Source organism: Bufo bufo, chromosome 4 (assembly GCF_905171765.1).
Source record: "Bufo bufo chromosome 4, aBufBuf1.1, whole genome shotgun sequence".
Classification (NCBI taxonomy): Eukaryota; Metazoa; Chordata; class Amphibia; order Anura; family Bufonidae; genus Bufo; species Bufo bufo.
This window is the reverse complement of record NC_053392.1, coordinates 10,157,979-10,171,346: the sequence shown is the minus strand read 5'-3', so window position 1 is coordinate 10,171,346 and position 13,368 is coordinate 10,157,979. Positions and strand designations below refer to the sequence as shown.

General features: G+C 42.7%; 2 protein-coding genes across 25 annotated transcripts in view; both read left to right on the top strand.

Annotated features, from left to right (window-relative positions):
- LOC120998315 (zinc finger protein 260-like) overlaps positions 1–12,206 on the top strand; it is a 56,363-nt gene extending 44,157 nt beyond the window's left edge. The window contains exon 2 of the mRNA XM_040428974.1: positions 9,450–12,206. Coding sequence (XP_040284908.1) covers positions 9,482–11,473 — 1,992 coding nt within the window. The 5' untranslated portion in view covers positions 9,450–9,481 and the 3' untranslated portion in view covers positions 11,474–12,206. The remainder of the gene's footprint in view (positions 1–9,449) is intronic.
- The window catches only part of LOC120998305 (gastrula zinc finger protein XlCGF26.1-like), a 4,064,644-nt gene that overhangs the window by 1,374,956 nt on the left and 2,676,320 nt on the right, over positions 1–13,368 (top strand). For 18 of the 24 annotated variants that reach the window (XM_040428955.1, XM_040428942.1, XM_040428938.1 and 15 more), the window contains one exon: positions 766–857. In XM_040428955.1, coding sequence (XP_040284889.1) covers positions 766–857 — 92 coding nt within the window. Of the gene's footprint in view, positions 1–60; positions 106–188; positions 313–416; positions 473–593; positions 670–765; positions 858–13,368 lie in introns of those variants that run through there. The other 6 variants (XM_040428949.1, XM_040428950.1, XM_040428948.1 and 3 more) reach the window with 4 other exon arrangements.

The window sequence follows — 13,368 nt, the reverse complement described above, 5'->3', positions numbered from 1 at the left end:
CATGAGTCAGGAGGGTGGACCCCCATCACAGAGCCTCCCCCCCTGATACATGAGCAGAAGATCCTGGAACTCACCCACAAGATGATGGAGCTGCTGACTGGAGAGGTGACACTGCTGGGAATGCTGGGAAATTCTCCAGTAACAGCACTGGAGGGGTCTGGGTGATGACGGTGTCATTGTGTTGTCAGGTTCCTGTAAGGTGTCAGGATGTGGTGGTCTATTTCTCCATGGAGGAGTGGGAGTATATAGAAGGACACAAGGATCTGTACCAGGACGCCATGATGGAGGCTCCGCGGCCTCTGACATCACCAGGTAAGAAGAGATCTACCTGATTATAGAGGTGTAAGGGTCCCCTGGATACTACTCCCATCATCTCATCATGATATATATATAATATTCTGCTTGTGTCTCCACAGATGGATCCAGGAGGAGAAGTCCCCCCGAGAGATGTCCCTGTCCTCTGTATTCCCAGGACTGTCCAGAGGAGAAGCTCCCAGAGAACCATCAGGTAGATGGAGCTTAAGTCTCACCAGAATCTGACCAGAAAGGGATTAAACCAAAGATCATTTTACATTTCTCTTTTTTAGGATAAAAATCTGATTTATATTAAGGTTGAGGTTAAAGATGAAGAAGAAGAAGAGGAGATGGATTTATGGGGCGGTCAGCAGGGTAAGGAGGGGGGCTGTCATGAGTCACCTGGATACTACTCCCATCATCTCATCATCACATGTAATAATCTCTCCTGTCCCTGTATGTTTCCTACAGATGGACTTATAGAAGGAAATCCCCCCGAGAGCTGTCCCCATCCTCTGTATTCCCAGGACTGTCCAGAGGAGAAGCTCCCAGAGAACCATCAGGTAGATGGAGTTTAAGTCTCACCAGAATCGGACCAGAAAGTGATGGAACCAAAGATCATTTTACATTTTCTTCTTGTTTAGGATGAAAATCTGATTGATTCTAAGGTTGAGGTTAAAGAAGAAGAAGGAGCAGAGAAGATGGATTTATGGGGCGATCATCAGTGTAAAGAAAGAAGACATCATGTCTATTTTGAGGGTCACATAGATACAATTCCCATCACCCTATCATCACATGTAATAATCTATTCTGTCCTTGTGTGTTTCCTACAGATACACTCATAGAAAGAAATCCCCCCGAGAGATGTCCCCGTCCTCTGTATTCCCAGGACTGTCCAGAGGAGAAGCTCCCAGAGAACCATCGGGTAGATGGAGCTTAAAGGGTTTCTACCACCACATTTTGACCTAATTAGCTGTAAGACACTAGCGATCTGCTAGTGTCTGCTGTACCTAACCATGCTATTGTAATTCCTTTCTCTGCAGCGGTTACCCTAAAAAACATAGTTTTATTGGTATGCAAATGAGCCTCTAGGTGCTATGGGGGCGTCTTTTCAGCACCTAGAGGCTCCATCCACTCACCATTTCTGCCGCCCAGTGCGCTCCAGCCCGCCCCTCTACTCTAGATTGACATCCTACTTCTCTCCATCTCGGCCGAATTCTCGCGCCTGCGCCGTGTGCTTCTGTATTCGGCGCAGGCGCATTGACTGTCTCCCTGCGCCGATTACGGCGCAGGGAGCAGTCCAACAGTCACTGCGCCTGCGCCGAATACAGAAGCACACGGCGCAGGCGCGAGTAGGCTGTCAATCTAGAGCAGAGGGGCGGGCTGGAGCGCGCTGGGCGGCAGAAATGGTGAGTGGACGGAGCCTCTAGGTGCTGAAAAGACGCACCTAGAGGCTAATTTGCATACCAATGAAACTACGGTTTTTAGGGTAACCGCTGCAGAGAAAGGGATTACAATAGCATGGTTAGGTACAGCAGACACTAGCAGATCGCTAGTGTCCGACAGCTAATTAGGTCAAAATGTGGTGGTAGAAACCCTTTAAGTCTCGCTAGAATCTGAAAGTGATGGAACCAAAGATCATTTTACATTTTCTTCTTGTTTAGGATGAAAATCTGATTGATATTAAGGCTGAGGTTATAGAAGAAGTGAAGAAGATGGATTTATGGGGCGATCATCAGTGTAAGGAGAGCAGACATCAAGTCTATTTTGAGGGTCACATACATACAATTCTTATCACCTTATCATCACATGTAATACACTGCGTGCAGAATTATTAGGCAAATGAGTATTTTGACCACATCATCCTCTTTATGCATGTTGTCTTACTCCAAGCTGTATAGGCTCGAAAGCCTACTACCAATTAAGCATATTAGGTGATGTGTGGTCTAATGACATCAACACCCTATATTAGGTGTGCATAATTATTAGGCAACTTCCTTTCCTTTGGCAAAATGGGTCAAAAGAAGGACTTGACAGGCTCAGAAAAGTCAAAAATAGTGAGATATCTTGCAGAGGGATGCAGCACTCTTAAAATTGCAAAGCTTCTGAAGCGTGATCATCGAACAATCAAGCGTTTCATTCAAAATAGTCAACAGGGTCGCAAGAAGCGTGTGGAAAAACCAAGGCGCAAAATAACTGCCCATGAACTGAGAAAAGTCAAGCGTGCAGCTGCCAAGATGCCACTTGCCACCAGTTTGGCCATATTTCAGAGCTGCAACATCACTGGAGTGCCCAAAAGCACAAGGTGTGCAATACTCAGAGACATGGCCAAGGTAAGAAAGGCTAAAAGACGACCACCACTGAACAAGACACACAAGCTGAAACGTCAAGACTGGGCCAAGAAATATCTCAAGACTGATTTTTCTAAGGTTTTATGGACTGATGAAATGAGAGTGAGTCTTGATGGGCCAGATGGATGGGCCCGTGGCTGGATTGGTAAAGGGCAGAGAGCTCCAGTCCGACTCAGACGCCAGCAAGGTGGAGGTGGAGTACTGGTTTGGGCTGGTATCATCAAAGATGAGCTTGTGGGGCCTTTTCGGGTTAAGGATGGAGTCAAGCTCAACTCCCAGTCCTACTGCCAGTTTCTGGAAGACACCTTCTTCAAGCAGTGGTACAGGAAGAAGTCTGCATCCTTCAAGAAAAACATGATTTTCATGCAGGACAATGCTCCATCACACCGTCCAAGTACTCCACAGCGTGGCTGGCAAGAAAGGGTTTAAAAGAAGAAAATCTAATGACATGGCCTCCTTGTTCACCTGATCTGAACCCCATTGAGAACCTGTGGTCCATCATCAAATGTGAGATTTACAAGGAGGGAAAACAGTACACCTCTCTGAACAGTGTCTGGGAGGCTGTGGTTGCTGCTGCACGCAATGTTGATGGTGAACAGATCAAAACACTGACAGAATCCATGGATGGCAGGCTTTTGAGTGTCCTTGCAAAGAAAGGTGGCTATATTGGTCACTGATTTGTTTTTGTTTTGTTTTTGAATGTCAGAAATGTATATTTGTGAATGTTGAGATGTTATATTGGTTTCACTGGTAAAAATAAATAATTGAAATGGGTATATATTAGTTTTTTGATAAGTTGCCTAATAATTATGCACAGTAATAGTCACCTGCACACACAGATATCCCCCTAAAATAGCTAAAACTAAAAACTACTTCCAAAAATATTCAGCTTTGATATTAATGAGTTTTTTGGGTTCATTGAGAACATGGTTGTTGTTCAATAATAAAATTAATCCTCAAAAATACAACTTGCCTAATAATTCTGCACTCCCTGTAATCTCTCCTGTCCCTGTATGTTTCCTACAGATGCACTCAGAGAAAGAAATCCCCCCGAGAGATGTCCTCGTCCTCTGTATTCCCAGGACTGTCCAGAGGAGAAGCTCCCAGAGAACCATCAGGTAGATGGAGCTGAGCCCTATACACGTCTATATAGGGGGGTCCTGCAGTCATAGAGGGATCATAGATTGTGGGGGTCTCTTATGTGGATCTGTTAGATTTCCCACCTGTCTGCTGTATTGTCCTGAATTGTTACAGATGACAAATCAGGTGGAAGATCTAACTGATATTAAAGTGGAGGATGAAGAAGAGCGGATGATGGGCAATCCCCCGTGTAAGAGTGAGGTGGAGGAGGACACTCCAGTCCATGTGACCACAGGTATGGAATAATGAATGGAGGAAGTGAATTATGGAGGTTTCTTCAGGTGAGTGTCACAGTACCTCCCGTGTCGGAGGTTAGAAGATCTGGAAGGCTGGCTGCACGTGGGGTTAACTGACAGCCTCTTGATTCTCAGTGTTGTTGTTTGGTAATGACCACACCTCCGGTCAGGTGCAGCCTTGTAGTTATTACTGCTCCCCCTATTTAGTTCTGTCTCGCACTCCTATCCATGAGGTTAATATTCTCTGCCTGGACTTGGAAGAGTTGGTGTGTGGACCTTTGCTGTGTGTTCCTGCTCATCCATTCTCTATCAGATAAGGTGTATTGCTATTTGTATTTGGCTGTTCCCTTGTGCTTTGTTGTTTCTAGGCCTCAGGGAGACACTGGTTCATTCACCTTGGAAGGAACAAGTTGTCTCATTCCCTGTCACTACCTTAGTGAGCCTTAGGGCATTTCAGGGCTCCTAGGGTTTAGGTTCTGGTGTATGTATTTTCCCACCATCCGGGTTTATACATACTGACAGGAGTCAGGGCCAGGTTTAGGGGTTTCCTGGGAGGTGACCGTTCTCCTCTCCCTAGCCTTGAGGCCTAGTACTTTGTCCTTCTCCATCTGTTGTTGTTCTGTGTTCCTCCCCTCCCCGTTATCCGTGACAGGGAAGCTCCACCTTAGAGCTGCAGTAAAGTAGCCCTCCGGGCAGTGACCCCAGTGTTATGTACAGGAGCAGAGGGAGCTGTGACTGCTCACAGAAGTCCTCTCTGAGCTCTTCTCTCCATCCTCTCATGGTCCAGGCTAGGCACTCGGCTTTTCATCAGGTTTTTGGGGGCACCGGCTGTGATGAACAGCTGCAGTAATGGCTGAGGTTTGAGGAAACCCAATTTATCTAGTTAAAGAGATTCCTTCATCAAAATTGGGTATTTTATAAATCTCAATATTTATTGAAAACTGTTTCATTTTGGCCGTACTTTCTGATTTAATCTCTTGGTGCCCCTATCATTAATAGTAAGTCAACGGGGTGAGAGGTGTATGGAGCAGGAACACGAGCTGTGGGAATCGGCTGTATTATAAAACCTATCCCAGTCTTTTAATCCCTTAGGTGCTGTGATCAGTAGTGCCTGTGGTATCTGAGTTAGGGTTAGGGTTAAAAGCTGATCCTAAGGCTCAGTCTGACTGGCATCCTGTGAAAATCCCATAGACTATGATAGTATATTATTGCAGTCTGTGGTACAAACTATCACATGTACATGTCCCCTAAGGAGCCACTGAGGCACAGAGTAAGATCTTCATGTCACTTTTAGCGTATAATGAACACCATAAAAACAAAACCTGAAAAACCATATAGATATAGTGAATTAATTGGTGCCAAGAAAATATAAAACTTGTCCCACACAAAAATAAGCCCTCATCAGAAGTGAAAAAGGTTATGGTTCTTGGAAGGTGGGGAGGAAACAATGGAAACGCAAAAATTCAAATTGTCTCAGTGTTTAATTCCTTCAAGACAAAGCCAATTTTCATTTTTGCATGTTTTATTTTTCCTGTGCACATTCCAAGAGCCATAACCTGGAATTTTCCGGTCACACACCAATAGGAGGGATTATTTTTTTTGAGGAAATTTTTTTTTTTAATTTACCATGTCTTGTATTGGAAACCGGGAAAAAAGAATTGTGAGGTAAAATTTTAAAAAAAGAAACCACAATTCCTCCACGGTTTTTTGAATTTATATTTTACGATGCCCACTGCGCTAAAAATGTCACAACGTTCTTATTCTGCGGGTTAATACAATTATAGCGATACCAAATTGGTATAGTTTTTACTTCGTTTTACTACTTCAAAAAAATAAAGACCTTTGAAGAAAAAATAAAAAATTCTTTTACATCGCCATTTGCTGACAGCCATAATTTTTTCATATTTCTGTCTACCGAGCTGTATGAGGTTGTGTTTTTTTTTTTGTTTTGTTTTTTAGCAAACTGTAGTTTTTATTGGCATAATTTTTGGGGTACGTATGGCTTTTTCATCACTGTATAATATAAAAATGGAGAAGAAATGATAGCGGCACTCACCCGGGTGTAGCAAAAAGATATCTTTAATCCAAGGTAACAGCAGGCTGGGGCGGATACAGGCGTGTATGCTGAGTGATCAGCTGGCGACGGCCGTTTCGCGCACCTTGCGCTTCCTCTGGCCTCTGATCACATCACGCTACCTGTATGCTCCCTTTTATAGCAGGTCTCCAGCTGTCTAGAAAATCTCTGATGCTGGAGCAAATCAGTAATCAAGCTGAGAAATAGCAGCTGAAACACTAAATACAAGTACCGGACATAGTATCATCCCTGACGAACATAAGCAGTCACTGCATGGGCTATTCTAAATACGTGTTTACTACAGATATACACTTAACTCATTACGGTCATTTAACCCTAGTGGTCCCGTCGCATCAGTGCGGGTGATGCAATCAGCCTCCCTTTGCATTAGGAGGCGATCCCTGTCCCCACCAGCAGGTACATGTTCCAGAGCTGCCTTAGTTAATGCCACATCTAGAATGCTTTCGGGGTATCCCCTCTGTAATAATCTATTCTTGAGTTCTAGGGCCTGTTGTCTATAGCCCACCTCTGTACTGTTTATGCGCTTGAGCCTAATAAATTGGCCATACGGCACTGCCCGTTTTACGCTACGTGGATGGTAGCTGTCATGGTGAAGCAGGGAATTAGTGGCCGTGGGCTTACGATAGCCCTTGGTGACTAATGTGCTGTTCTCAATAGTGACCATGACATCAAGGAATTCTAGTGATTCACCTCCAAAGTTCATAGTGAATCTCATATTCATGTCATTATGGTCATTAAGGAAATGCACAAACTCTTCACATAACTGCCTAGAGCCCTGCCACACCATGAAAACGCCATCCACGTAGCGTAAATATAATTAAATGTATCAAAGGTACGGGTTCGAAGTGGAATATACAAAACGGTCCTCAAAAACTGATAAAAATAAATTGGCAAAGATACCGGCTTGCCCATGGCCGTACCATGGATCTGCCTGTACCAGCGCCCCCCAAATGTAAACACGTTATTACTGAGTACAAAGTTGAGTGCCTCCTGGACAAAGCTGCAGTAGATATCACTCTTGTCTGTATTGCTGAGAATTTTAATGACAGCCTGTACACCCTTCCCATGTGGGATACGGTTGTACAGGCTTTCAACGTCAAGTGACACCAAATTAAAATCGTCCTGCCACTGGAAGTGATTCAATACCTCCAGGAAGGAGTTGGTGTCCTGTAAGTAAGTAGGGGCATGCGACAAGAGTGGTCTAAGCAGCCAATCCAAATATTTGGATAAAGGCTCAGTCACTGACCCTATCCCCGCAACAATAGGGCGTTCTGGTGGATGGGTCAGTGACTTGTGAATTTTTGGTAAAAAATACCATGTAGGTTTACTGGGGGATGGTGGCATAAGCCGATCCATGATACGTGCCGTGAAAAAATCCAAGTCGATATACCGCGTTAGTAACTCGCGGAGTTGCACCAAAATAATAGGGATAGGATCCCTGTCAAGTCTTTGATAGACAGAAGTGTCATCTAACTGCCTATGTGCCTCCTGAATATAGTATTCCTTGGTGAGAAGTACAATGTTGCCCCCCTTGTCCGCCGGTTTCACTATAATGTCATCACTGTTGTTCAATTGTTTGGGCGAGTTTTTTCTATTACAGCGTCCATCTCTCAGGTAAAGCTTTTTTAGTACAGACATTTACAAAAGCGGTGATGTCTGTTATGTTCATTGGAATTTTTGTTTATTTTTATATGTAAAATTACATTTTTAATACTTTTGTATTTTAAATTTTTTCTTTTTTTTATCTAAAACTTTTTACTCAATAACTTTTAGTCCCATTAGGGGGCTAGAACCTGGGATCTTCTAATCACTTGGCCCATAGACCATAATAGAAAACTATTATGGTCTATGGGATTTTCATTGCCAGCCATTAAACTATGATGGCCTTGAGAACTTTCAGCAGGCCCTAGGCTGTCATGATAACTGATCAGAGCCCCGAGATTTCAATGCGGGGGCTCCGAGCGAAGGCAGAGGTAGCCCCATTCCTCTGTCTAACCTCACAGATGCCGCAATTGCCATGTATGACGCCGACTCAGCCTAGCAGCCTGCTTCATAGAAGTCCCGTACATGCGTGGCATTATGCGTTAAGGGGTTAACATTAAGGCTACTTTCACACTTGCGTTCGGGGTTCCGCTTGTGAGCTCCGTTTGAAGGCTCTCACAAGCGGCCCTGAACGGATCCGTACAGCCCCAATGCATTCTGAGTGGATGCGGATCCGCTCAGAATGCATCAGTTTGGCTCCGTTTGGCCTCCGTTCCGCTCAGCAGGCGGACACCCGAACGCAGCTTGCAGCGTTTTGGTGTCCGCCTGGCCGTGCGGAGCCAAACGGATCCGTCCAGACTTACAATGCAAGTCAATGGGGACGGATCCGTTTGACGTTGACACAATATGGTGCAATTGCAAACGGATCCGTCCCCCATTGACTTTCTATGTAAAGTCAGGAGTCCCTATTAATATAACATCAGATCGGAGTTTTCTCCAATCCGATGGTATATTTTAACTTGAAGCGTCCCCATCACCATAAGAACGCCTCTATGTTAGAATATACCATCGGATTTGAGTTAGATCGTGAAACCCAGATCCGACAGTATATTCTAACACAGAGGCGTTCCCATGGTGATGGGGACGCTTCAAGTTAGAATATACTAAAATAACTGTGTACATGACTGCCCCCTCCTGTTTTTAACTCATTGGTGGCCAGTGCGGTGGCCAGTGAAAAAAACAGTTATGCAGACGGATCCGTTCTGAACGGATGCAAGCGTTTGCATTATAGGAGCGGATCCGTCTGTACAGACACCAGACGGATCCGCTCCGAACGCAAGTGTGAAAGTAGCCTAAATCTGCCATACTGTCATTCTGTAATAGAAAGGTAACGCTTTGTCCGAAATTGGGAAGATTTATCAAAACTGACGTAAAGGAAAACTGGTTTAGTTGTCCATATCAACCAGATTTCCTTTACATCAGCTTTGATACACCTCTAAGGTAGTCTCATTATAATAGTAGGTGGAGGACTGAAATGAGTGACAGGATGATTGCACTGACTTTCTCTGGAAAGGTCTAAATAAACATGGAGTGGACAGACAAAGACCACAAAATGATACTAATCAAAGCAATTAATATTGTACTAAAACTGGTCTGTATCACACACCTGGGTGAGAATGTGCTGGATAAATGTGATTGCACCAGAAACACTAGGTGAGCAGTTGGATGTGGAGCTCCAGAAGTCATCACTATACTCCCTCGAGGTAGACATGTCTGTAGGCATCTAAAGCATCCTCCACCTCACCTTCTGCTAAGTGTTTCACCATGTGCTTTTTTTTATATTTCTAACAGAAAATTCCAGTAAGAATTCTGATGGAAGGTTCATGTTATCACCAGATTATAAAGTAGAAGATAAAGATATCGGGCAATGCTCTTCAGGAGAAAACCTCATTACCCATAATGTCCATCCAGGACTTCACAGTACAGATCTATCATATAATGCTCCTAATCATAAGGAACCTTCTTCTGACCAATCACAGATTCCTACCACATTTACATATAGCTCAACAATTTTTGGGCACAGAAGAGTTGACACAGAAGAGAAGTCGTATTCCTGTTCAGAATGTGGGAAATATTTTGTATATAAATCACATCTTGTTAAACACGAGAGAATTCACAGAGAGAAGCCATATTCATGTTCAGAATGTGGGAAATGTTTTACAAATAAATCAAACTGCTTCCTACATGAAAGAATTCACAGAGGGGAGAAACCATTTTCATGTTTTGATTGTGGAAAATGTCTTACCAGTAAATCAAGTCTTATTATACATGAGAGGATTCACACAGGAGAGAAGCCATTTTCATGTTTTGATTGTGGAAAATGTTTGATTACTAAAGCAAAACTTAGGGAACATCAGAGGAGTCACACAGGAGAGAAACCATATTTGTGTTCACAGTGTGGCAAATCTTTTTCAAGTAAATCATATATTGTGAGACATGAGCGAATTCACACAAGAGAGAAGCCATTTTCATGTTCTGAATGTGGGAAGTCTTTTATTAAGAAGTCAATTCTTGTTATACATAAGAGAAGTCACAAAGGAGAGAAGCCATTTTCATGTTCGGAATGTGAGAAATGCTTTAAAAATAAATCAGACCTTGTTATACACAAGAGAACTCACACAGGAGAGAAGCCGTATCCATGCTCAGAGTGTGGAAAACGTTTCGCAGCTAGATCAAATCTCATTCAACATGAGAAAAATCACACCGGGGTGAAGCGATTTGCATGTTCAGAATGCGATAAGTTGTTTACCAATAAGTCAAGTCTTGTTATACACGAGAGAATTCACACAGGAGAGAAGCCATTTTCATGTTCAGACTGTGGGAAATGTTTTATAAATAAGTCAGAGCTTGTTAAACATGAGAGAAGTCACACAGGAGAGAAACCATATTCGTGTTCACAGTGTGGCAAATCTTTTACAAGTAAATCATATATTGTGAGACATGAACGAATTCACACAGGAGAGAAGCTATTCTCATGTTCAGAATGTGAGAAATGCTTTGTAAATAAATCGAGTCTTGTTATACACAAGAGAAGTCACACAGGAGAGAAGCCGTATCCATGCTCAGAATGCGGGAAAAGTTTTGCAAATAAATCATATCTTGTTAGACATGAGCGAATTCACACAGGAGAGAAGCCATTTTCATGCTCTGAATGCGGGAAATGTTTTACAAATAAATCAAATCTTATTGTACATCAGAGATTTCACACAGGAGAGAGGCCATATTCATGCTCAGAATGCGGGAAATGTTTTACAATTAAATCAAATCTTGTTATACATGAGAGAATTCACACAGGAGAGAAGCCATATTCATGTTCAGAATGTGAGAAATGCTTTATAAATAAATCAGAACTTGTTTTACACAAGAGAAATCACACAGGAGAGAGGCCGTATCCATGCTCAGAGTGTGGAAAATGTTTTAAAAATAGATCAAATCTCGTTAAACATAAGAAAAATCACACCGGGCTGAAGCGATTTGCATGTTCAGAATGTGATAAATGTTTTACCAATAAGTCAGATCTTGGTCTACACGAGAGAATTCACACAGGAGAGAAGCCATTTTCATGCTCAGAATGCGGGAAATGTTTTACAAATAAATCAAATCTTATTGTACATCAGAGATTTCACACAGGAGAGAGGCCATATTCATGCTCAGAATGCGGGAAATGTTTTACAATTAAATCAAGTCTTGTTATACATGAGAGAATTCACACAGGAGAGAAGCCATATTTCTGTTCCGAATGTGGGAAACGTTTTATTAGCAAAGCCAAACTTGGGATTCATCTGAGAAGTCACACAGTTCAGAAGGTGTTTTAATCTTCTATGTGTGGAAAATGTATTAGAAGGAAGGAGAAAAATGATTTGAACCCAGTTGGTTTCACAGATTTTAAGCAATTTTGGCCAATAAGGAGATTTATTTTTGGGCTGAATCAACCTGGATTGGCCAGACATCCAAATGATATTCACCTGAAGTTATCAGTGACCGGGATCCATGGAGGTAAATTGTTGCTGATATAAGGAACAAAAGAAGAGCCTTGTATTCTGTCAGACCAGTGAAGATGAATTATCTCCATGAACAGAGGACATAGTGAAAAAAGGAAGGACTCCCCAAGAAATCTTTTAACATACTTTATGTGGACATATTGATGATCAGTCTTCATTCCTACAGTATATAAAGATAAAGGTGCTGGAACTTGGGAAAAACAGTAATTATTTGAATTCACAATAATTTTTTGAGCCAAAAAATTCTCGGATCAAACATTTGGTACTATCCTTTGGCATAAGCAACTTCGGCAATCTTATTGTAAAGCCTCATTCACACTTGTGATTTTTGATCAGTATTTTATATTTATATGTATTTGTAATCAAAAACTAGGAGGAAAACGTGGAAATCTTTCCATTACACGTGTGTCTGTTCATGTTCTGTTCCTGGTTCAGGCTTATACAAACAATGACCGAAATACACAAGTGTGTGAATGAGCCCGTTGTGTCTACTGGACTCTTATATGGGAGATTTTGTTTCCTGCTCAATACAGTGGCTCAGTGGTTAGCACTGGTGTTAGGGAACTTAGATTGTAAGCCCCATTGGGTACAGTGTGATGTTAATGTCTGTACAGCGCTGCCGAATATGTCAGCGCTATATAAGTGCATAAATAAAAATACGCTTTACAAATTCTCTCCAAGTGTTAGTGATTTTTGTTCAAGTTCAGCTGCTTTATCTTTTTTTTATTGTTTTAATGAGGATGAAATATTGATATCACCACATTGTGACAAAAAAGAAACTTGCACAGGGTTAAACCTTATATTTTTACATAGTAACATATGAACTGGTAGACATACGTCTGTCCAGTTCAGACTGTCATTCTACAAGGCTATCCTGCAAAGTTGATCCAGACAAAGCAAATTTTCCTCACTTTAGGGGGAAAAAATTCCTTCCCGACTCCAATCAGGCATCAGAATAACTCCCTGGATCAACGACCCCTCTCTAGTGACTATAACCTGTAATATTATTACCCTCCAGAAATACCATTACACCATCACAACGTGACTATATTCAGAGACTTGAAGCCCTATTACACAGGCCGAGGATCAGGTGACTTATTGGGAACAACCTTGATGGCGTCTTTCATGGGACAACAGAAATCCTTGTTTGCCCGGGGCACCAGCCTTGTGTAGACAGGATATGATGGTGACAGATTCAGTTCGCTTCAGGCTGCGGGAAAGGCCGTTATATAAGTGCTGATTACTAATATACAGGGTGGTTGGTGCTCGTCATTAGCCCTGTGATCGTCATGGGTAACTTCACCCTTTGACGCTGCAGGTTCTGTAAACAGGTAAATCTGAAGGGGCTGAGAACGATGTAAGGAAACGCAAGACGACATTGGGGTTTTACTTTACACACAAGGCCGCACTAGTTGTGTTACCTCCACAGAACAGGGTCTACATGAAGGGTTCCTGACGCAGCCGCACAGTCACCCCCATCATCCTGCTCTGTACGTTATATGTGACACAGCCACATAGTCACCTCCATCATCTGCTCTGTACGTTATATGTGACACAGCCACACTGTCACCCCCATCATCCTGCTCTGTACGTTATATGTGACACAGCCACACAGTCACCCCCATCATCCTGCTATGTACGTTATGTGTGACACAGTCACCCCCATCATCCTGTTCTCTACAGCATGTGTGACGATGTTGTGCTTTTTT